The sequence below is a fragment of the Castor canadensis genome, chromosome 1, assembly GCF_047511655.1.
Source record: "Castor canadensis chromosome 1, mCasCan1.hap1v2, whole genome shotgun sequence".
Classification (NCBI taxonomy): domain Eukaryota; kingdom Metazoa; phylum Chordata; class Mammalia; order Rodentia; family Castoridae; genus Castor; species Castor canadensis.
Window position 1 is genome coordinate 193,753,786 of NC_133386.1, and position 21,634 is coordinate 193,775,419.

Sequence of the window (21,634 nt, forward strand, 5' to 3'; positions counted from 1 at the left end):
GGCTGGGGAGGCATCTCAGGCCAGCTCTTGAGCCCTGAAGGGGCTCCTTTTGGGGGAGGGATCTGCCACTCGCCAGTTGGCCACATCTCCTGTCACCTCACCTGGACCATGGAGGGGTGGGACCCACTGACTCATGCCTCTCTGGCTGGGACTCCAGGTTCGGCCTCAGGCCTCACCACCTCTCAGCTGAGTCCTTTACCCACTAGCCTTGTTCTTTGTGCATACAGGCCGGCAAGTTCAACATCATCCCCACCATCATCAGCTCTGTGGCAGCCTTCACTTCTGTGGGAGTGGTGAGTTCAGCCACTCTAGGCTCTGACAGGAGACTGGTCAGGGTGGGTCCCAGGCAGACTCAGACAACAGGGAGTGGCCCATCCCAGCCCTCCCTCTGACCAGATGTTTCAGTCTCTTCCACCACCTCCTGCTGGGTAGCCCTGGCTGGAACTTCTCTATCATTACTTCCCAAAGTTCATGACCACCCCAAACCACTTTCCTATTTTCAGGAGGCTCTATCTGGTAAGAGGATCCTGCTTCTCACCATAAAGGTAGCAGAAGCTCCAGGTTTCCATAGATCTTAGTCAAGGACAGAGCCCCGTTTTCAGGGCTCCTCCCCCAGGTCTTGGTGGGCTTCTCCTACCAAGCCCTCTGTGTGTGTGTGGCATAGGGTCATCCCCAGGAGCTGGAAAGGTGGACCACAAAGACATCTTGCAAAGCCCTGAGTATTTTTCTAAGAGGAAACATCAGTCAGGCCCGTCTGAAGGACTCATCATCTACCCTGGCCTGATGTCTGTCATGCCCAGGGCCTGACCAACTCAGTGGTCCCTTGAGTTCTGCCACCCTGCTCCCACCCATCCCATGTGGCCCTCCTAAGCCTGTCCTGCCTCTCCTCCAGGGAACTGTTCTCTGTGACATCATCTTGCTCAACTTCCTCAAGGGGGCCGACCAGTACAAAGCTAGGAAGTTTGAGGAGGTGAGTTGGAAGGGGCAATTTAAGTAGAGGGTCAGGAGAATGAGGGGTGCTGGACACTAGGGACTGTCAGTGAGGGAAGTTCATTGGGCCTCAGTGAATATGTGGAGTCCAAACAAGAAAGGGTTCAGCCAAGAGTGAACTCTTCGGAGAATTTTGGGGATTCTGTAGATCATCCCTGTCAACATCCCCACCCATTTGTCATCCCATCTCTATTTCTGGGTCAGGATAAATTCTGCATGGGATGACTCAGGTTTCTGTTTTCCCTTGGTGTATTCAGAAAGAGTTGGATTGCCCGATTTTCTCTAGCTCTCCTAATGACCAGGCCATGGCCTCCACTGCTAATTCTGTCAAATAAGTCACACAGGAGACCTTTCCCCGAATCAGAACATAACAATACCAGCCCTTCTGCCTGCAGGTGAATGAGACGACTCTGAAGGTCACTGCCTTGGCCAACCCAGTGTACCCCAGCGACCAGACCACAGAAGAGAAGCAGTCTACAGACTCAGGGGCCTACTCCATTGGCCACTAGGATCCCTTCCAACAACCCCATGCTCACCCTTGGGCTCCAGACCTCTAACAGGGGCCCCACCTGGGCAAGGAGGGGTGGGGTAGAAGAGGAGATCTCATTTCTGCTACTTACCCCTTAGGCCACAGCTGGGACCCAGATGTCTGGGCTTCCCATTGCTCCAGCAGACAGGTAGTGCTCCCTGCTAAGACCTGAATCTCACCTTCACCCCTTGCATGCCCCAATCTGCTTCCCAAGGCTCTCAGAGCAGCAGCACCTCCATCGTCCCCCTCCCAAAAATTAGAGATAATAATAGTAATCACAAGGACCCCAAAGGGCCCACCAAAGTGACCCCAAAGTGCCAGGCACTTTCACACACATTGTCTCATTTAATCCCTAGATTAAATGATTAATCCTGCCAGGCAGTTGTTTCCCTGTTTTGAAGATAAACTGAGGCTCACAAAGACTGAGTCATTTGTCACAGGCCATATGGCCAGGTAGTGAGAAAGCTGAGATTTGAACCCGTGTCTGACTAACTCCTTTGCCCACACCCACAAGAGAACAACACACTCCCCGGGTGTCTGCCCTGCGACATCAGCACCTTTCCCAAGCCATGATTGGGGCAATGAAGAGTAAGCCCAGGATTTCACAGGAACTCAGGCCCCAGTTTAGAGGAGACCAGTTAGACAGTGGTATAGCATCTCTTCTCTGACTCAGGTAGATCTCAAATTCAGAAAGAAATAGGCATGACTATGGGTGAATTTTTCCTTATTTCATGCTAGAGGTGAGGGAAAGGAATGGGCTCTTCTTGTTTTCCCTCTGGGATGCCACACATACCCACACACATCTGGGGCTCCTCACTCTCAGGGTGGAAGGTGATTCCTGGACCTTGGGTCCTGCCCCAGGAGATAAGCATTCTTCATGTAAAACACTGGTGAAAAGGCTCCAGTGAGACCGAGTCCCCTCTACGCCAGTCAGTCAGGCCAGCTAGCCTGTCCCTAAAGGGTCCTAAAAAATGGGTCAGTCTTCTAAAGTTAGAAGCTTAAAGAGGCATCAGAAACCATCTTGTGAAATCCTCTTGCTTGCAAATGAGCATACTGAGGCTCAAAAGGGGAAATGACCTGTCCAGTTCCATTGAGTTAGTGGCCAGGAGAGAACCCAGGTGTCCTCCTGCTCAGGGAAGGAGTCAAGAACAGGAAACCGGCTCCATTGGCTTAGATGCCCCCTGTCCCCTTTCTGGGTTTCATATAGTAGTGAGAGGGTCAAAATCTCACTAAGGCAGGGCTTGGGGGCAGACCCAGGTTTTTGAGGCCATCAGGGATACAATTTGGGGGTATCTTCTTGTATTTTCTTTGAGACAGGGTCTGACTATGTAGCCCAGGCTGGCCTTGAACTCTCAATCCCCCTGCTTTAGCATCCTGAGTGCTGAGATTTCAGATGTGTACCATCATGCCCAACTGGGAGCATCTTTTAAAAAATAATATGAAAGTAGATATAAGAAGAGGCTCATGCAAGTGAGTAGCCCTGAGGTATAGGGTTTTTTAGCATCATAGTAAAAATGGGCATAATCACAAGGTCTTAGCAGAAATTCACTTACCTATAGAGAGAGGGCTGACCCCTCAACAAAAGGGAGATAGGAAATCTGGAAGCAGCTTGGGAGGTTCACACAGGGTACTTCCACAGGCCAGACCCTAATGATCCCCCACCCCAGGGAGAGAAGGGTAAAACTCTTCCCCATGAAGTCCATCACCTCTTCCCTCTCTCTGCCCTCTCTCACAGCCCCTTCCTCAAGGTAATGGGATAATAGCTCCCCAATGCCAGACTCAGTGCAGTTTCCAGAGACCTGACCAGACTTTATTTCGCCAGCAGAGACATCAAGGAAAGTAGCTTCACATTCTCCAAGCAGGAATCCCATGGATGTCCATTACCAATGCAGATTTCAGGAAGCTGGGCTGAGACTGGGCTGAGGCTGGGCTCACAGAAATGCTCTGTGGGAGATGGGGTGACTGTGTCTTGGAGGGACCCTCTCCCATAGCTCTTCCCTGTCCTCCTGCAGTGCCTCAGCCACTCCTGAGCCTGCCAGTAAGTGCGTGTGAACCCGATACTGTCCTCCCCATGTCTGAACCAAGTTGCTGCTTGTGTGTTAGATGCAGGGTTAATATAAGTAGTAATAACAATAGCCAGCTTGTCTCTGTCACGTCATGATTTACCTAGCACAATCACCAACACATCCACAGGGGCCCACACACCAGCCCTAGTGAGGCTGCTACCTGTTTATTAATTCTATTTGATAGAAAAACAAACTGATAATACGTGGAAATGAAGATGGAACCCATGATCATTTCTAACACTACATTTCTTCTTTCATGATTCAGCATAAAAGCTAACATTTATTGATGACTCACCATTGGTAAGCAACGGGCTTAATGTGTGACAGGTATTACCTAATTCAACTGTCATTTCGTAGAAGTGGAAATGGGAGAGCTGGGACTTGAACCCAGAATTTTCTGAATCCAGAGTCTGGAATCTTAAATGCTGGTCTATATCTATTTGGTAAAAATCAGGAAATGTATTGAAACATTCTTTTCTATATGGGTTAGTTGAGCTAAACCAGGTTTTGCTGAAGTAACAAAATTTCAAGGTTTACTAAACAGACAGCCTGTCCCTCTGGTAGGTATGCCATCTGAGACACATGACTCCCGATCACTATGGCAGGTAAAGTGAGAGCTGGAGGATCTAGGGAATCCTTCAGACACCAGGTCTGAGAGTGACCACTTCCAATCACATCCTATTGGCCAGATGCAGTAGATCTGAACTTTACTGCAATGAATGCTGGGAAATTTAGTCTTCTTGGGATTCAAGGAAGAGAAACTGGGTAAACACAACACTGTCTTGGCTTCATAATCTCCTTTTTCATAGCTTTCCTTCTTTTCCTCCCACCCAATCCCCACCATACCTCCTGACAATTCCATACATCCCTCCCTTCTGTGCTCCTTCTCACAAAACCTTGTTCTCAGCAAGTTGTCAATCAACATCCCAGAGGTATTAATAGATAATGTTCTGGGGAATTTCTTTTCTCAAGAGTATTTTCTTTTTAGTCAAGATATTCAAGTCTGGAAGGCCTTAAATAGCCAGAGGAATTAATATATAAGGGTTGAAGCAAAGACACAATAAGGGACAGAGGTAGAGATCAGAGGGAACCATATTTACTTTGGCCTACCCTAAGGAAGCTTCAGTCTGGAAGGATCTTGGTTTCCCTCTCTTCTCTTTCCTACTTTTACTTCTGGTTTTGGTTGTCAGGATGTTGGGCTACTGGTTTTGATTATAGGCCATTTCCCATCAGTGATATATATGGAGGTTGATAACCAGGGCTTGGTGTTCAGCTGAAATACCATTCCCAGAGCTACCTATGCAGAGCTTCCCTTACTGCTCACCCTCCCACCCCTGCAGCAGACTCCACTGTTCCTTTATGAGCTTATTGCTTCAAGAACTGGCTTATTGCAGTGTTCAATGCAGGTGACCTGCGTGGAGCCCTGCTCCATACCTCCCATGCCCATTGGGAAAACAATCCCTTGTCCTGCTGTGATTAAGAACTGCCTGGCCCAATCTCCATCCAAGGCAGAGGAATAGGCCCTTCTACCAAAGACAGACCTTTCACCTAGAGACAGTCCTTGGGGCCCAGCACTGGTGAGGCTCATGGCCGTCCAAGGCTCATTTCCCCTGACCAGAGACCTGCCCACGTTCAAGGCACTCATCCCTGCTGTCTCCCCACTATCCACTTTCCAGGGCTGTCGCCAGTCCCCTGTTCCTACAACCCCACTTTTAGAAACACAGCACATCTGGAAAAACTGGGGGTTTGCTCCTGAAACCATATCAGATGCATATACAGATAAACACATGTATACCCACAAAGACAGGTACACAGACATGCTCAGATACACACTGACACATATACACACTCACATACATATGCTCAAAGACTCAGAAGCACATATGTAATCATATACACAGAGATTCAGGTGTATAAGGGTACAAAGCTAGACAGACCACATTCATAGATAGGCATATCCATAAGTAAGCAGAAAGGTATAAATACATGTACACTCAAATAACACACAAATACACACTGGCATTTATGCACACATATAGGTTCACACATGTATGGATCTATACGTGTAGGTAATGATTGCCTCATATATACATCAAAATACATATGCATACATGTACATGTGAACAAACAGAAATACTTGGGCCCCATGTGGAAATACACCCCCAAAGGAAGCTCTCTCTCTCTCTCTCTCTCTCTCTCTCTCTCTCTCTCTCTCTCCACACACACACACACACACACACACACACAAAGTACTAGGGCTCTGTCCTCTCAATACCCAGTTTCAGCTCTGAATTTCCTGCTTCAACTCTAGAATAATAATTATTTGAACTGAGGGGCCTCACATTTGGTAGGCAAGTACTCTACCATTAAGCCATACCCCAGTCCCCTGCTTCAACTCTAAATCTTTCTTGGAGCCCCATCTGGTGCAAAGTTAAGGCCAAGAATAACTTTGTGTCTCAATGTCTCCAGGGTCTGAGAAAGTGGGCTCAAGAAGAGAGGCTGAGGCCTGGGACAGCAGAACTAGTAGTAGAAACTATGGCCAGGTACCCTCCCTTTGGCTCCAAGGCTCCACTGGTGGAAGGTAGCTTCCTTCTAAGACCAAGGACCTTCTGCAGAGGTAGCCAGGGATAGAGGAAGGGAAAGAGAGCCTCTCCCCTGGGCTCTGAACCCACAAGAGGTCTAGGAGAATAAGAAACAGCAGTCATTAACCAAGACCAAAAAGTAAAGGGCTAGATGAGCAGGCTGCCCCAAGACAGGGCTTTCTCCCCATGCCTTCCACCCATGGTGTCCCCCAAGTGAAATCTCAATGTCTGACTCTTGAATCAGTCCCTTTGCTTCCATTTTAGAAAGCCACATCACTCCACACCTCATACAGAGCACAAGCTCAGCAGAAGGGCCTGCTTCCTACTGCCCACCAAATGGAATCTTCCCTCTTCTGCAGAGCAAGGTGGGAAGGTAGAATCAGAACAAGGCTGAGAAGGGCATTGGGGAGAGTCCTGCCTCATCCCTGCTCTGCCTCCAGGTGGCACTGCAGCTAAACAGTGCAGCCCCACCCTAGAGGCCAGCATCTGGCCATCTTTTACTTTCCAAAGGGAGCAATGAAGAAACAATGCTCAGAAAATGCTGCTGGAAGTCTTCATTTATCATCAAGAGAGGCTGGAGGACAGAACCCAGTGCTGAGTGTGGGACACAGGCAGCCAGAAGTGTGAAGGCAGGAGGCTCCAAGGCAGGGTCTCTGTACTTCTGGTTTAGGAGGAGCAGACAAAAGGCAAGCACCTTCTGCATGGAGCTCGTCGCCAATAGCCCCCTAGCAGCAGAGAGCACAGTAATGTCAGCTGTTCCTCTGGGTCTCACCTGAGTCCCCAACACTTTCCCTCCTCAGGTACCTCTATGTCCCCTTCCACTGCCATCATCACTACCTGTCAGTTGTACTAGCTAACATTTATTGAGCTCTAACTATGACTTAGGCTGTGTGCTAAGTGCCTTATAAGGTCTGTCATGTTTAGTTCTCACAAAGACTCTGGGAGGTAGGTGCCACCATCTCATGTCATAGATGAGGAATCGGAGACTTCGCGGAGATCAATAACTTCCCTGTACTCAGCTGGCAAGTAGCAGAGATGGCATGTGAATTGCAGCCCTCCTGCTCCAGCATTTACTATCTTAGCCGCTACATTAAACTCCCTCACATCTGCCATCCATGCTGTTACCCACATCTGCAGTTCAAAGCTGGTATCTTGTCGCTCAGCCATCTCTCATTCCCACATCTTTCCTTTCCCTCATCTACACCTTCTATTCACAGTGAGCTGCTCTCACTGAATACATCAGTCACTCAAATTTGTCACCCTCATATCAGAGGTAAAGGACCTCCAGCCAGTGACACACACATGGCACCCCACCATCTGGTTTTGCTTTGAGGGATTCTTATATACCTCACCGCTCATCACAAACAGGGCTTTGGTTCTCCAGCTGGGTGGTGTGAGTTTGGGGAGGTGTGTCCAGGCAGCTCAAAGGGAAACCATCTAAGAGTCCATTTTCTTAAGCTTTTCCTTGCCCCAGGACCCATTTTCCTCACCTTTGGTACACAGCGCCACACAATGGCCTTTCCCATTCGTGGGCTGCCCTTGGGCCCAGTATCCAAAATCCCAGCAGCTCCCATCAGTCCAACAAAACTTCTTCCACAGGAACTAGAGAAAAGAGAGGGTGGTTCAAAGGGTAGAGGTCCAAGAAGGCAGGCACACAGGGGCTACTAATGACTCCTCTTTCCACCTACTTGGCCAGGAGCCAGATATCCCCATGACCCATCCCTGAGGGTTTGCAGGCAATGCCAAGAGGAGAGCAACCATTTCTCCCAGTCACACACAGAATAAGCTTCTCCAGCTGTACCATGGGGATCTTGTTAAAATGAAGATTCTGATTCAAGTGGTCTGTCATGGGGCGCAAAATTCTACATTTCTAACAAGCCACCAGGCAATGCTGATAGTGTTAGTCCATGGACCAAATTGTGAATACCAAGTATAATGGTATTTATTCATCCACAGTCTCAGAGCCATTCTGAGAGAAGGGAGAGCCCCATTTTACAGATGAAGAAACTAAGGATACAGGAACCTCTTCAGTTACTATGTGGCTACACCAAGACTGTAATCATTCTTCTAGAATCTGCCTTCTGACTCCAGTGTTGTGCTGGGAAATGTTTTTAAAATCAGCTCTGGGGAAGGGTGAGAAGATGAGAAATAGGAAGGAGCCCTGATGTGTAACATGCTATAGTTTGGATCTGAAATGTCCAGTGAAGGCCTGTGTGTTAAAGGCTTGGTACCCCAGTTCATGGTGCAATTGGGAAGTGGACGAGCATTTAAGTGGTGGGGCCTGGTTGGAGTAAGTTAGATCACTAAAGGCATGCCCTTAAAAGAGATATTGAGACTTTGGCCCCTTCCCTGCCACCATGAAGTGATCAGGCATCCTCTGCCACATGCTCCTGCCATGATGGACTGCTGCCATAGACCCAAATCAAAAAAGCCAAGTGATAATGGGCTGAAAATTCTGAAACTGTGACCCAAAATAAATTTTTCTTCCTAATAAGTTTGTTCTCTCAGGCATTTTGTCACAGTGATGAAAAGCTGACTAATTAATACCAATTGCCAATATTTGGGGTGTAAATACTCCCACCATGGTTGATTTCAAGTCAAAGCATGTAGACAGGGAGAGGTGACAGCACATCGCTGTCTGTCTCTCTAAGGACACCTCAGCTACTTGGCTGAGGCTTGGCACCTGCAAGTGCTCCCTTAAGACAATCAGAAAGAACTTCCTGACTTACCCAGCCTTTGAGGATGCCTCCGATCCAGACCTGGGCCTGGTTGATCCTACTGGTCAAGCAGTGAACATAGTAGTTGAAATTGTAGCTGTGAATGGAGACAAGGTTGCCTCCATAGCATCTCCTGCAGACATTCTGCCAAGAGAAGCGGTGAGATAGAGAATCCATTCTCTTACCTCTGAAGTTCTTGATCTCCAGTATAGCTTCTTCCAGCCCTTTCCAGGTTAGAAATAAGGGGCCTGCTCACCTCCCTCAATCCTTAATCAGTTGTTAGCACATCCTTATAGGAAATAATATTTACAATAGTTAGAGTCACCATTTATTGAGTGTTTACTATGACTCTTCCAAATGCATTACCTCATTTAGCCTTTACCACAACTCTGGGAGATTGGTACCATACAGTCATTCCTCCATATCCATAGGTTCCCAACTCACAGATCCAAAATATTTTTTAGTTGTGTACACTAAAAAATGGACTGGACATGTACACTTTTTTCTTGCTATTATTCTCCAAAGAATAAAGTGTAACCATTATGTACAGAACAATGACATTGTGCTCGGTATTATAAGTGATCTAGGATAATTTATAGTACACAGGAGAATATGCATAGGTTATATGAAAATGCCATTCTATTTTTATATGACATTCAAGATTTTGGTTTCTACAGGGGGTTCTGGAACCACTCTGCCATGGGTACTAAGGGACAATCTATGTTTCTTCATTTTACAAATGAAAATACTGAAGCTCTGAACAGCAGTGACTTGCCCAAGTAACGTGGCCAGTGAAAGGTGGAAACAGATTTTAACATGGTTATATCCAGTAGCAAAGTGTTTTATCCAAAGCAGAGTTCTCAAAGTACAGTCCTCAGACCAAGAATATCATCATCACTTGGGAATTTATTATAAATACAAATTCCCAGACCTTACTTAAATGAAAAATTATGAGGGGGAAAGGGGAAAAACCCCAAACTCTATTTTAAAAGCCCTCTAGGTGATTCTGAAACTTTGAGAACTGCTAGTCTAAATGAACAGAAAAGAGAAAGTTTGAGTCCTCCCCCAGGCACTCCACAGTAATGCCCTGTCACTTACCTGAGCTTTTCTAAATGTCTTAGGAGTCCTCACCAGCAGATAGCGGCAGGTCTTGCACCCAGGACTTCGCTGCATTTGAATTGTGTCCTCTTCCCTAGGGCATAGTGAGTCCTTGTCTAAAGCTGCTGGTTCCGACTCCATGGCCTCCTCCTCGTCCTCCTCCTCCTCAAAGGCATCTTGATGCCCAGAAGCCTCTTCCTCCTCTCTCTCTGTCTGAATCATCTCTTGTGTCAAAACCAACTCTCCCTCCTGCTCCCCTGCACCATGTAGATCCTGTCCCAGCTCCCCCTCTGTCTTTGGGCTCTCCAGATGAGGGTCAACGTTTTCTAGGAAGAAGAAATAACCAGCCATCATATCAGGCATTCCCTTCTTCCAGGACCACGGACAGCTCCAAACATTCAGCTCAAGTCTTCCTGGGACACCATTTGGAGCCTGACAGGAGGAGCTTCTCCATGTTGGACAAGAAGAGATGTCTTGGGTCAGACTCCCAAATGGATGAGAACCTGACCTCTGACTGACTCCACAGTTGTGAATGGGGGAGAGAGAGGAAACACATGAGAATCTTGGAACAGTTACCAACCCTTCATTTTAATAGCCATGACAGACAATTCGTGTTATAGTTCTGAATCAAGAAGAAATCTTACCAGAGATAAGATGAGTCAACTGAAAAGGAGAAACTATGGCTCTGGCCCCATGAGAGCAAAAATAAGGAGGACTTACCCAAATGAAGAGCAGAAACTCTCCCCAGCAGGAGAAGAGGCAGGAGCAGGGGGCATTTCATTTCTGTCTTATAACAGAACACAACTTCACCTTCTTTCTGTGGGCTGTCCTGTGTACCTAGCACAGCTCTTGATATTTGTTTAGATAGTTGACTAAAGGGCAGACTAAAGAGCTTCTTCCTCCTCCAGTGGATGGTCCCTGAGCTGGAGAATACGAAGAAGGAATGGCAGAAGGGGCAACTTAGGTAAAAAGCCCCCTTCTCCTGAGCTCTTCCTTGTCACTTCCCTGAGTGGAGTCACACTCAGCCTAGATTCCAGACCCTGCGGAGATAGTGAGCTCAAAGTCAGAACTGACTTCACTCATGCTGGAAGGACTGTGGCCATAATAGTCTTAAGGACAGGCTTCCTGGGTGTTTGTATTTAGGGTCCTGCTTCCTCCCAGGCCCTGGATCTCTCCTCCCTGAGCAGTCTGGGAACACTTACCTCCTGAGAGTCTGGAGCCTCTACTCTCAGTGCCTCTGGCTGTTGGGCCCCTCTATCAGCACTTATACTGGGATTTTGGGGAAGTAGGAAGAGGCCAGAATGATTGCCCCAGGCCAAGGCTGGGGGTAGTAGAGATGATAACAAATTTGCTCCATTCTCTCGCCCCTGAATTCTTCTTTCTGATGGAACTTCAGAGGCAGCGCTCTGCATCTGGGACCTTCTGTCCTATATGGGAGTCCACACATTCTGGCTTATTTTAATGTCATGCCAATATCCAGGCATAATTATTATTAGTGCCTCAGTCTGAACAATGCCCCTTTACCCAGGAGCAGTTTCCCATAGTCAGTATTCCATGAAGCCAAGTGCAAATCCCAGGGAGCAACTGAGAGACCACAAGAGATGGGGGAGGGGGGAATCTCGGCACTCCTGAGCACTTATCTACACCAGGTGCCTCATGTACATCACTTGATTCCCACCCGCCACCAGGAATGTATGACCATTCTTGCTTCATAGATGTGAGCAATGAAATTCAGAGAAGGAAAGTGACTCCCAAAGTTACAAAGGAAGTGAAGAAGTGAGAGAGAAGGGACTTCTAAGTCTTTGGTGTTCTAAAACTCTCTGCTTCTGTTTTTCTCCTCTCTCTTTCTCCATCTCTTTCCCTCTTCTCCTCACTTAAATGTATGAAAAGCCTATGCTCTTTCTTCTATACTGTAGATCTAAATCAAGATTCCTCAAGCTTTGCATTATTAATATTTGAACCAAATAAAATTGTCTCAAATATTGTCCTGTGCTTTCTAGAAAGTTAAATGGCACCTCTGGCCTCTACCCACTAAGTGTCAGTAGCACCTCCCTTGATTTAGGACAATCATTTCCTAATGTCCTCTGGAAAATATGGGAATTCTGATTTCTAAATATGCCATTTTGTCAAACCTGAAGTCACATCTCCAGGGCTGGCAAAGACACCACAGCTGAAATGAAAAGCTTCGTGGAGGGTCTTCTAGTCACTCTGTAGACCATCCTGTCACCCCACCCTCCCCTCCTGTCTCCTACCAGTCCTCTGTCACCACCAGGGTCAGCACTCATCTCAGGAACAAAGAAAATTCAGTATTCAGTACAAATAATATTCTTGATGCAGTCTTTCTTAAAATCAAAATTAATGCAAATCATCCATGATGAACAAAATATCAACTTTGAATCAACCAAACCCCATCCCAGTTCACTGATATCCAAAGAAAAGTAAACAAGTGCTGAGCCCCAACTTGGCCAGACCTCTGGGCCAAAATCTCATAGGTTACTGGAGTGTGGGAAGATGTCTTATTGTACAGTACATATTTGTTGCCTGCACTCTAGTTCAGCCCTCCAAGACAACAGGGACAGGTAGCCCAGAAGGCAAGAAGGCCTGGATTCTATACCCTCTTCTGCTCTCCCAAGGGACTTATAAATGGAGAAGTAACTGAGCAGTCCCTTCTAGGCCTGATTGCAGAGTAACGACCTTGGCTGTTATCTCCCCACTCAACGGACCCCTCTACTATCTGTTTCTCTACTAACTGTGGGAGGGTTAGTCAATGCTAGGACCCACAAACCTGGTATCTAGATTTCAAGCTTAAGACCTCCCCCAGTAAACCCCCCATTATCCATTATCCTTCTCTCTCTCTCTCTCTCTCTCTCTCTCTCTCTCCTTCCTCATCCTGGGGTCTAGGTCAGGGGCCCCACTCCACTTGATGGTTGGGATGAACAATAAGATTGTCCACTCTCATGAGCCAGTACCATCACAGGCTTTACATGGGTTCTTTCATTTTACAGTTGAGAGAATGCTTCCCAGTGTTTAAGTGAGTTGTCTAAGGTCAAACAGCAAGTCATGGGCCATAATAAACACACATATTCTGGCTCCTTACCCACACAATAGCTGCCTTTCTCCAGTCTCCTCTCATGGACCTCCATCTTCTCTAAGACCATTCCCTTCCTTACATTGATCCCATTTTCTTTGCACAGAAAAACCCTGAGCAACAACATTCTAATGACTTCCGTGACCTTAACAATGATCACAATGATCCTTTCCTGATTTAAAAGCAGAAGTAACATTTTTTAAGGTCCACCACAACCAGACACTATGTTTCATCAAGGGGTTTTCACATCCAATACTTCCATATTTAATCCATACAAATCATCCTACAAATTGGATATTGCCATCTCTAATCTTCGTATTTACTGAAAAAGCTCAGAGAGGCTAAATGACTTATTCAAGTTCACATAGCTAGTAACAAGTGACACACAAGACTCTAGCTTGTCTGACTCCTGAGTCCTTGTTCAATATGTCCAAATGTATTACTCTCATACAATCTAGCCAATGGTCAACATTCCTAAGTCTCTGCCTCACCATTTGCATTTATGTTCATAGGGTTTTCAAACTCTGCCTTTTGTCCCAAGACTCAGTCCAGCTCCCCACTACATAAGATGGTACATCTTACTGTCTTGAGAGACAGGTTTGTTTGTTTGCTTGTGTTGCAGTGCTGTGAACAAAACCCAGGGCTTCACAAATACTAGGCAATTGATCTACCACTGAGATATGTCCCCAGTGTCTATTATTCCTCATCATTAATATTGAAATAAGGGGAAGCAATGCTTTCCCACATCAGAATAAAAGCCCATGAGGGCAAGGAGTGAAAGTTCTACTTCAGCTGCATTCTTACAGCACTCACCCAGAGCATGTGCTCCAGAATTTCACCATTTATAAACCTAACGAACTGACATGGAACAATGGTTGCAATGGACCTGTTTGATTTCAGTCTCTTTCTCAACTTACAGAGTAACTTTGGGCAAATAGCTTCCTCTCTCTGAGCCACACTCAAAAAAACTAAAGTTCCTGTTTTGCCATTCTAGGTCTGCAAACCCATATGACGTTCTGTGCTTTGAGGATTGGGAGGAAAAGGGCATTAGGGCATCCACTTCTTTCCTTGTGCTCACTTCTCTGGTGGAGAAGCAGGTAGGATGTCTTTCATCCTCACCTCTGATTGGAGCTTCCTCCCTCCAGCTTGGATTGAGTCTTATGCCTATCGATGAGTCTCAGAGTGAGGGAGAGCAGTTAGCCCTAGCAAAGTATACAACCAAGCTTTGGAGCAGATAGTCACCTCCTGGCACTGGATACATCTAGATGTTTAGTCTTTGGCAATCCTTGTTCTATACAGTAGGGATAATAATGAGTCATTACATGGGGCCCTCTATGGGATACTTTCTGTGTGATCAGTAAGTAGCAACAGCTTGAAGATGTTCTTATGCTTATGTTATAAACAGCATGAGAATAAGGCCTTGTGTTCCCAGGCCTTACTTAGCATTTGATATTGGATTTTCTCAGAAGGAGAGACTGAGACAAGGATTTGAGTGAAAATTAGCAGGACCTCAGACTTGCCCACATTGTAGAGATAGACAGAAGTTGCCTACTAGAGGAGCAGATAATTAATTTGAAGATGGGCAAGCAGCCAATAAAATATGTGTTATAAGGCCAGACACTTTAGTGGCCAACTGCGCAATGGTGCCCAGTAGATGCCACTGGTTTATTTCACCCATAAAGATGGGTATAAGGAATGGGTACTTATACACATGCTTCTGAGAGTTGTGAACTTTTCCAAGGGACATGTTAATTTTCTTCAACATCAAACCAACCACAGTTCATGGCGGGGGTCAATGACCTGGAGTTGCTAATATAGGCTGTTTGGAGTTCATCTAAAACCTTAAAAGGTCTGGAATATGTGTGTGTGGTCAGGTGTCCAATATCTGGATCTTCTGTGATGAGATCCACCTGAGTCCATTCCTCTTACCAGAAAGCTTTCTAGGCACCAACCTACACTACACCCTTGAAGAGTGGTAACTTCTGACTCCATGAAAGGCATGGAAGAGGGAGAAATTATAAGTCAGAAAGTTCAAATATAGACTAAGTAGAGTGGCCAATGATCACAGGAGAAAATACATGTCTCAGGAAAACAGTTTTATTGCACGGAGGGCATAGGAGGGGCAGGGAAGTGGAGGCAGCTTCCCAGGAAGGGGTGAATTTGAAATCCTGGCTAGGACCAGCTCAGTAGGAACAGATGAAGGGGAGTCTTCTGCCACAGGGAGTGCAGCGCCAGTGGCCGCCTGTGAAGGTGGAACAGGAAGAGACCTTTAGCTTCTTGTCCACCCTTACTGGGTCCCCAGGAAGAACCCCCATCTCTTTTTTCCAGCTCCACATCTTGATGAAGATGACTTTGGAGTCCCACAAGACCTCTCCCTGAAGAGCCAGACTGTCTTCCTGGCACCTCTTCCTTGGGGCACTTCCCACCTCCCAGGCCTTCCCTTTGTTCATACCCAGCACAGCTCACCTTGGGTACACAGGGCCACGCATCTGCCCTTGCCAGCCAAAGGCTGGCCAGCAGCCCAAAATGCAAAATTCCAGCAGCTGTTGTCAACCCAGCGAAAGCGTTTGCAGTGATGCTAGGAAAGGTGAGAAGAGAAGCAGTGGGCTGAGGAAGAAGCAGAGGAAGGCAGAAAGGCAAAGCCAGCACTGCTCTTGCCAGCTCCTCCTGCTGCACACTGGGCTGGCTATTGGCCTTTGACCACTGGACCATGTGACACTGTCCTGGTCAACTGAACCGTTGATCCACAGTGACCATCACCTCCACATTCTGTGCATCCCTGTGGCACAATCCTAATGTCCCTAACAAGGGCAGAGCCTTCCACCTGCTTCCTAGAGATGAGGAAACAGACTTGCCTGCATCACAGAGATGAACAAACACTGAGGGGAGCTTGGACTCAAGCCTCCTGATTCTAATTCCTTGGCTCTTCCCAATGCCTGGGCAATGCCCCAGTGCCTCACCCAGGTGTCCTTCTGTCCCAACTCTTCAGAGGAGAGAAGCACAGAGAAACCTGTAGCAAGGTAGGCACAGGCTTAGATCAGGAGGTAATCCCTTTTTAGAGCTGACACCACTCTTACCGAGCGTACAAGCTTGCCTCCAATCCAGACTTGACCCTGGTTGAATGCACGGACAGAACACTGGAGTTGGTAATTAAATCTTAAACTGTGGATGGAGATGAGGTTGCCTCGGTAGCACCTCCGGCAAATAATCTGCAGTATAAAACAGGAAGAATGGGGTGTCCCTTCTGCAGGAAGTCACATGGCCACAGTCTTCTTTCTCCGGGTCTCCAAAATTCATTCCCTCCCTCCCTCTCTTGCCACAGCCACTTAGACTAAAATGCAACATTTCCACATGACCTCTCCTCTTCTCCCAGCACCTTCTAGAGGCCTCCACCTTTGCTGACCCCACCTCTCCACAGAGCCCACAAAGAGGGAAAGTGTCAGTGATATAGAAGCTGAAGACAAAAGCCCAGCCCCCTCTCCACTGGCCACTCACCTGAGCTTGATTAAACCGCCTGGCCTTCCTCACCAGGAGGAAGCGGCTGGTCTTGAATCCAGGGCTGCCCACCAGTTTCACTGTGTCCTCTTCCTTAGGGCACTGAAGGCCAATGTCTACTTCATCTAGGGCTGAAACCGACTCTATGGCCCCATCTTCCTCGGGCACCTCTTCACTTCCAGAACTCCCTTCCTCCTCTTCCTCCAGTGGCATCAGCTCCCCAGTAGGAGCACTCTCAGCTTCCCATCTTGGCAGCTCCCCATCCTGAGGCAAAGTCTCATCTCCCAAGGGGCTCTCCAAGTTGGGAATGTCAGGCCCTGACACAGAGAGAGAGACCAAGTGTCTTCCTTCACCATCTTCCCGTGGTTTTCTCCAGAACCACAGACAGTTCCTGCTTCCCCTCTGCATCAGAGCACTCAACCCTGCCTGGAGAGAGAGGAACCTAGAACCAAGTCTCCATAAAGAGACTTCAACTTTCCCCATGAGGTCAAGGTGGTTAAGAGTAAAGGCTTAGATGGAGTCATTTGTGAACTCAATCTACTAGCTTTATGTCCTTGTGAAACTGGTATACAATATGACATACCTCATGGGGATGCTATGAAAATTAAAGGATATAGTGCATCAAAAATTCTCAGTAAGCTTAAAGTAAAGGAAGTTATCATTATTGTGAACAATGTTTAGCATTAAGTAGAAAGGACAAAATTGGGAATGTCACAGTAGAACTAAAACTGCAGATATAACAGATGCCCTGAGAAGTCCCCTCAACTCCTAACTAGAGTCCTGCTCCTCAACTGCACAGAGATTCTGAAATAGAGAATGATCAGAGAAGGGGATAGGTATGTAATTTGGATCCCATCTACTATAGAAAAGAACCAAATAGAGACAGGGTAAAGACAAAAGAGACTTACTCAGATGAAGAGCAGAAACTGCCCCAACTAAAAGAGCTAGAAGTAGAGGGAGTTTCATCTTGACTTTGTCCTGCAATGAAGAACACAGTTTATCATTCACAAACACACACACACACACACACACACACACACACACACACACACACACAGCAATCAGACCATTTGGGAGCTTTGAGAGTCGGGTAAGAATAGAAGTCAGGGTGGACCAAAAAAGCTAATGCTGAGCTCAGGGACCTGTTTTTGAATAAAATGAAATAGACCATGAGGGGCAGCCCAGGCTAGCTTTCCTGTGAGCCTGGAAAAGAAAATAATATTACATTTATTAATGAGTATTTAATGAGTCCCTCAGAGTGTATAATACAAGAAAGGATAGAGAAGCAGTGATTGTTGGTCTTCCTGGGAACAGCCAGCACTTAGAAAGTGTGTGCCCTCCTCAAAGTTCAAAAAGCTATACATCCCTCTCATGTCTTCACACTCTGCTCTTCCCAGTCAAGTAGAGTTTTCACGGACCACAGAAGAAGTGTGAAAGGTAGAGGGTGAGAAAGTCCTGTTCTGCTGGCCCCCATGGAACCTGAAAGCCACATGCTGGTCCCCTCTCCACCTCTAACCCCCTCCTGAAGCCTCAGCCTAGGTCAAGCACTGTCCAGAATCAGCTGCATTCAAGAGAGAAAGCACTCACCTAACTAGAATCCTTCCAGGGTCATCAGGAACTTCTAAACTCCAATTCTCCCTTGCTCCATCTCTTTCAATGGCACTTTATACAGACTGAGGAGGAAGTCACCCTGAGGAAGGAGAGTCTTCCTCATTCAGAGGGAGATGGAGAGCTGATAACCATTTCTTCACTTCTCTGGGGAGCTCACTCCTTATCTGCTAGATTCTCCCCCTACCCTCCTTCCAGGCAACTGAGGGTCATTCTGCTTCTGCCCTGGACCAAGAGTTATTCTGCACTGTACTTCTGAATCTCCTTGCTAACTTTTCCAAAACTCACAGTTTTCCTGATTTATTATGGGGGTTGTAAATTGCCAAAGGCATATGGGGAACAAGTTTTTCAATATCTATTAGATTTTAAGATGTACATTTGATCAATTTCACACTTTGGAGACTATCCTTTACTTAAAGGATATTGACTTTACTTAAAGTCACCTGTAAGTAAGAAAACTTCTACAAAGTTATGTATCATTGGATACAACTTGGATATCCACCAATAGGAGCATGAATAAAATGTGTCCAAACTATTCTAGAGGATGTCATACGGCTTTTAAAATAGAGTTGGGCCTATATCTATAAATCTGAGATGTGTATGCTATGTTAGGAAGTGGAAAAAAAGCAAGACACAAAAACATTTAACATAACAACAATTTTACAAAGAAAAAAAACCTCAAGTAGGTCCTTTCTATGATCACTTTTGGAATTCAGGAAAGGATTTGCACCAGCCTGCTGACCTTGGTGGCCTCCACAAGTGAGGAGGAGAGGGAAGAAAAGTGGGAAGAGAGAATTTCCTTCTTTTGGTAACATTGCATTTCTTCAATGTTATGATCAACGTGTGCTAAATCTACAAATCAGGGAGAGGCTTTAATAAAGATTTTTTTAAATATACAAACCCCTCAATCAGAAATTCTGTTTGGCTAGTAGGTCTAGTGTAGAGAACAGATGTCTGAATTTTTAAAGTTTCCACATGACTAAGAATGGGTCTAGGAATCTTTGCCCTGAGGGTCTTCACTCACAGGAAGTGTTCATATATGCCTAACCACTTGCTTTCAGAACTTCACCACTCGGTTGGCCAACCTACTACCTTCATTATGCTAATATTTACTGCCAGTTTTAAATATTATGCATGACAAATATTATCTCCTTTAATCTTTATTTTAAAAATTTAACAAGCCAGGTGCCTGATGTCTCCCTTTTCCAGATGAGGCTCATGACTTTCTCCCATCCCCTGCCATGTACTACCCAAATTCCCTCTTGGAGCTCCATGGGTTTGTCCTTATTACAGGTTGTCCTTTTTTCCTCTTTCTGTGAGATTATCTGGTTAATGGATTAACATTTTGTTCCCTCCTTTAATGATAAATTTCACGATGACAGACAGCATCTCTTTTTTTACCTTCTTTAATTATATAAAATAATGAATTTGAAGCCATGACTCTTTACTTGTCATTATATCCTGGTGCCTGGTACAGTGCCTTACACATACTAAGTCCTTGGTAAGTAGTTGGTGAATGAATGGTTAATAGCAGGTTGGGATTCAAATCCAGTTCTTTCTGGCACCAAACTACCTGCTTCCCATGTGCTTGATGTGTATGTCTAAATGGAGACAAAATCAGAGTGAGTCATCTTCCTTGACCTTCATTTGTTGTGTGATCTAATTGGCAAGATGAGACAAATCTAGATAAAACAAGAGAACAAGGGTCAAGACCCAAGCTAGGCAGCACTGCCAACTCAGTAGGAAGTCCTTCCACAGGAGAAGAGAGCAGAAAAGTCTCCATAGAAAAACAGAGCTGGCTCCAGTCTTCACAGAAAGGTAGAGAGTAGCTGAGCGCCCGTGGTGCACACCTGTAATCCTAGCTACTCAGAAGGCAGAGATCAGGAAGATCTCAGTTTGAAGACAGCCCACAGCAAATAGTTTGAGAAACCCTATCTCAAAAAAATACCCAACACAATTGGCGAGGATGTAGGGAAAAAGGAACCCTCGTATAATGCTGGTGGGAATGCAAGCTAGTGCAACAACTCTGGAAAAAAAATTTGGAGGCTTCTTAAAAATCTAAACATAGATCTGCCATATGATCCAGCAATCCCACTCCTGGGGATATACCCAAAGGAATGTGACTCAGGTTACTCACTTGCACACCCATGTTTATTGCAGCACTATTCACAATACCCAAGCCAAGATGCCCCACTACTGATGAATGGATTAAGATTATACTCAGCCATGAAGAAGAATGAAATCTTATCATTCGCAAGTAAATGGATGGAACTGGAGAACTTCATCCTGAGCAAGGTTAGCCAGGCTCAGAAGTCCAAAAATCATATGTTCTCCCTCATATGTGGACTTCAGATTTAGGGCAAATACAGCAATGTGGTTGGACTTGGGTCACATGATAAGGGGAGAGCACATACGGGAGGTATTGGGGATAGGTAAGAAACCCAAAACGTGAAAGTATTTGATGTCCCCACTGCAGAAGAACTAATACAGAAACCTTAAAGTGACAGAGGTCAATATGAGAAGGGGATCGGGAACTAGTGAGAAGGTCAGTTAGAGATGAATCAACTTGGGATGTAACACATTTATACATGAAAGCAATGCTAGGAATCTCTCTGTATAGCTATCTTTATCTCAACTAGCAAAAACACTTTGTCTTTCTTATTATTGCTTATGTCCTCTCTTCAACAAAATTAGAGAAAAGGGCAGAACAAGTTCTGCCTGGAAGTGGGAAAAAGGGAGGGGGCGGGGGAAAGGGGGGAGAAATGGCCCAAACGATGCATGCACATGTGAATAAATGAATTTAAAAACAAAAAGAAAAAACATACCCAACACAAAATAGGTCTGTGGAATGGCTCAAGTGGTAGAGTAGAGCACTTACCTAGCAAGCATGAGGCCTGGCAGTCAAACCCTAGTACCAACCACAACAACAAAAAAAACAGAGAGTAGAAGGAATGGAAATGTAGATTTTCCAGGTAGAAGGAACAGCATGAGCAAAAGTGTTCAGGTGGGATGAACTTGGCATATGCACAGGACAGCATTATTTCCTTCATAACCAAAGTTAGCAGTATATAATTGAGAAGGGGTGGGAAAATCAACAAGACCCTAGAGAAGAGCATGGAGCTGGGCTCAATCCTCCCCCATGCTCGGGTTCTCCCTGAAGTGATGCTTTGCAAGACAAACACAGCTACCACGACCAGAAAATGATAAGATGAAGCTGATTCTTGGAAGCCAGTTGGCTACTTGGGCACCTCAAACAATCCCCTGAAATATAATCCAGGACCTGAACTGTACAGGTTAGGGACCCCGGAGATTTCACTTCATCATCACCCAATGAGGGGACAGAGCAGCAGCTGAGAGTGTGTGTTCAAAAAGTCAATCAGTTCAAGTCAGACAGTCATGACCATGTATGTTTCTCAACCTTCTGTACCTCATTATCATCGCTTATAAAGCAGGGATAACAA

The 21,634-nt window shown here is 46.0% G+C and overlaps 4 protein-coding genes across 4 annotated transcripts in view; 1 reads left to right on the forward strand and 3 right to left on the reverse strand.

The window, feature by feature from the left end:
- P2rx3 (purinergic receptor P2X 3) overlaps positions 1-3,870 on the forward strand; it is a 34,103-nt gene extending 30,233 nt beyond the window's left edge. Inside the window, exons 11-13 of the mRNA XM_020167647.2 lie at positions 228-293; positions 893-970; positions 1,386-3,870. Coding sequence (XP_020023236.2) covers positions 228-293; positions 893-970; positions 1,386-1,499 — 258 coding nt within the window. The 3' untranslated portion in view covers positions 1,500-3,870. The remainder of the gene's footprint in view (positions 1-227; positions 294-892; positions 971-1,385) is intronic.
- Positions 3,871-6,706: 2,836 nt separating this feature from the next.
- Positions 6,707-11,233, reverse strand: Prg3 (proteoglycan 3, pro eosinophil major basic protein 2). The gene is made up of 6 exons (XM_020167651.2): positions 11,185-11,233; positions 10,703-10,905; positions 9,983-10,308; positions 8,897-9,028; positions 7,658-7,769; positions 6,707-6,892 (listed from the first exon to the last, which is right to left on the reverse strand). Exons 2-6 carry the CDS (start codon positions 10,761-10,763, stop codon positions 6,834-6,836), a joined length of 690 nt encoding a protein of 229 aa, XP_020023240.2. The 5' UTR covers positions 10,764-10,905; positions 11,185-11,233; the 3' UTR covers positions 6,707-6,833.
- Positions 11,234-15,151: 3,918 nt separating this feature from the next.
- On the reverse strand, positions 15,152-21,631 carry Prg2 (proteoglycan 2, pro eosinophil major basic protein). The gene is made up of 6 exons (XM_020167646.2): positions 18,153-21,631; positions 17,474-17,543; positions 16,566-16,882; positions 16,148-16,279; positions 15,537-15,648; positions 15,152-15,312 (listed from the first exon to the last, which is right to left on the reverse strand). Exons 2-6 carry the CDS (start codon positions 17,529-17,531, stop codon positions 15,254-15,256), a joined length of 678 nt encoding a protein of 225 aa, XP_020023235.1. The 5' UTR covers positions 17,532-17,543; positions 18,153-21,631; the 3' UTR covers positions 15,152-15,253.
- Slc43a3 (solute carrier family 43 member 3) overlaps positions 17,510-21,634 on the reverse strand; it is a 31,547-nt gene continuing 27,422 nt past the window's right edge. The window contains exon 14 of the transcript XR_012438569.1: positions 17,510-17,543. The gene's annotated coding sequence lies outside the window, so the exon portion shown is untranslated. The remainder of the gene's footprint in view (positions 17,544-21,634) is intronic.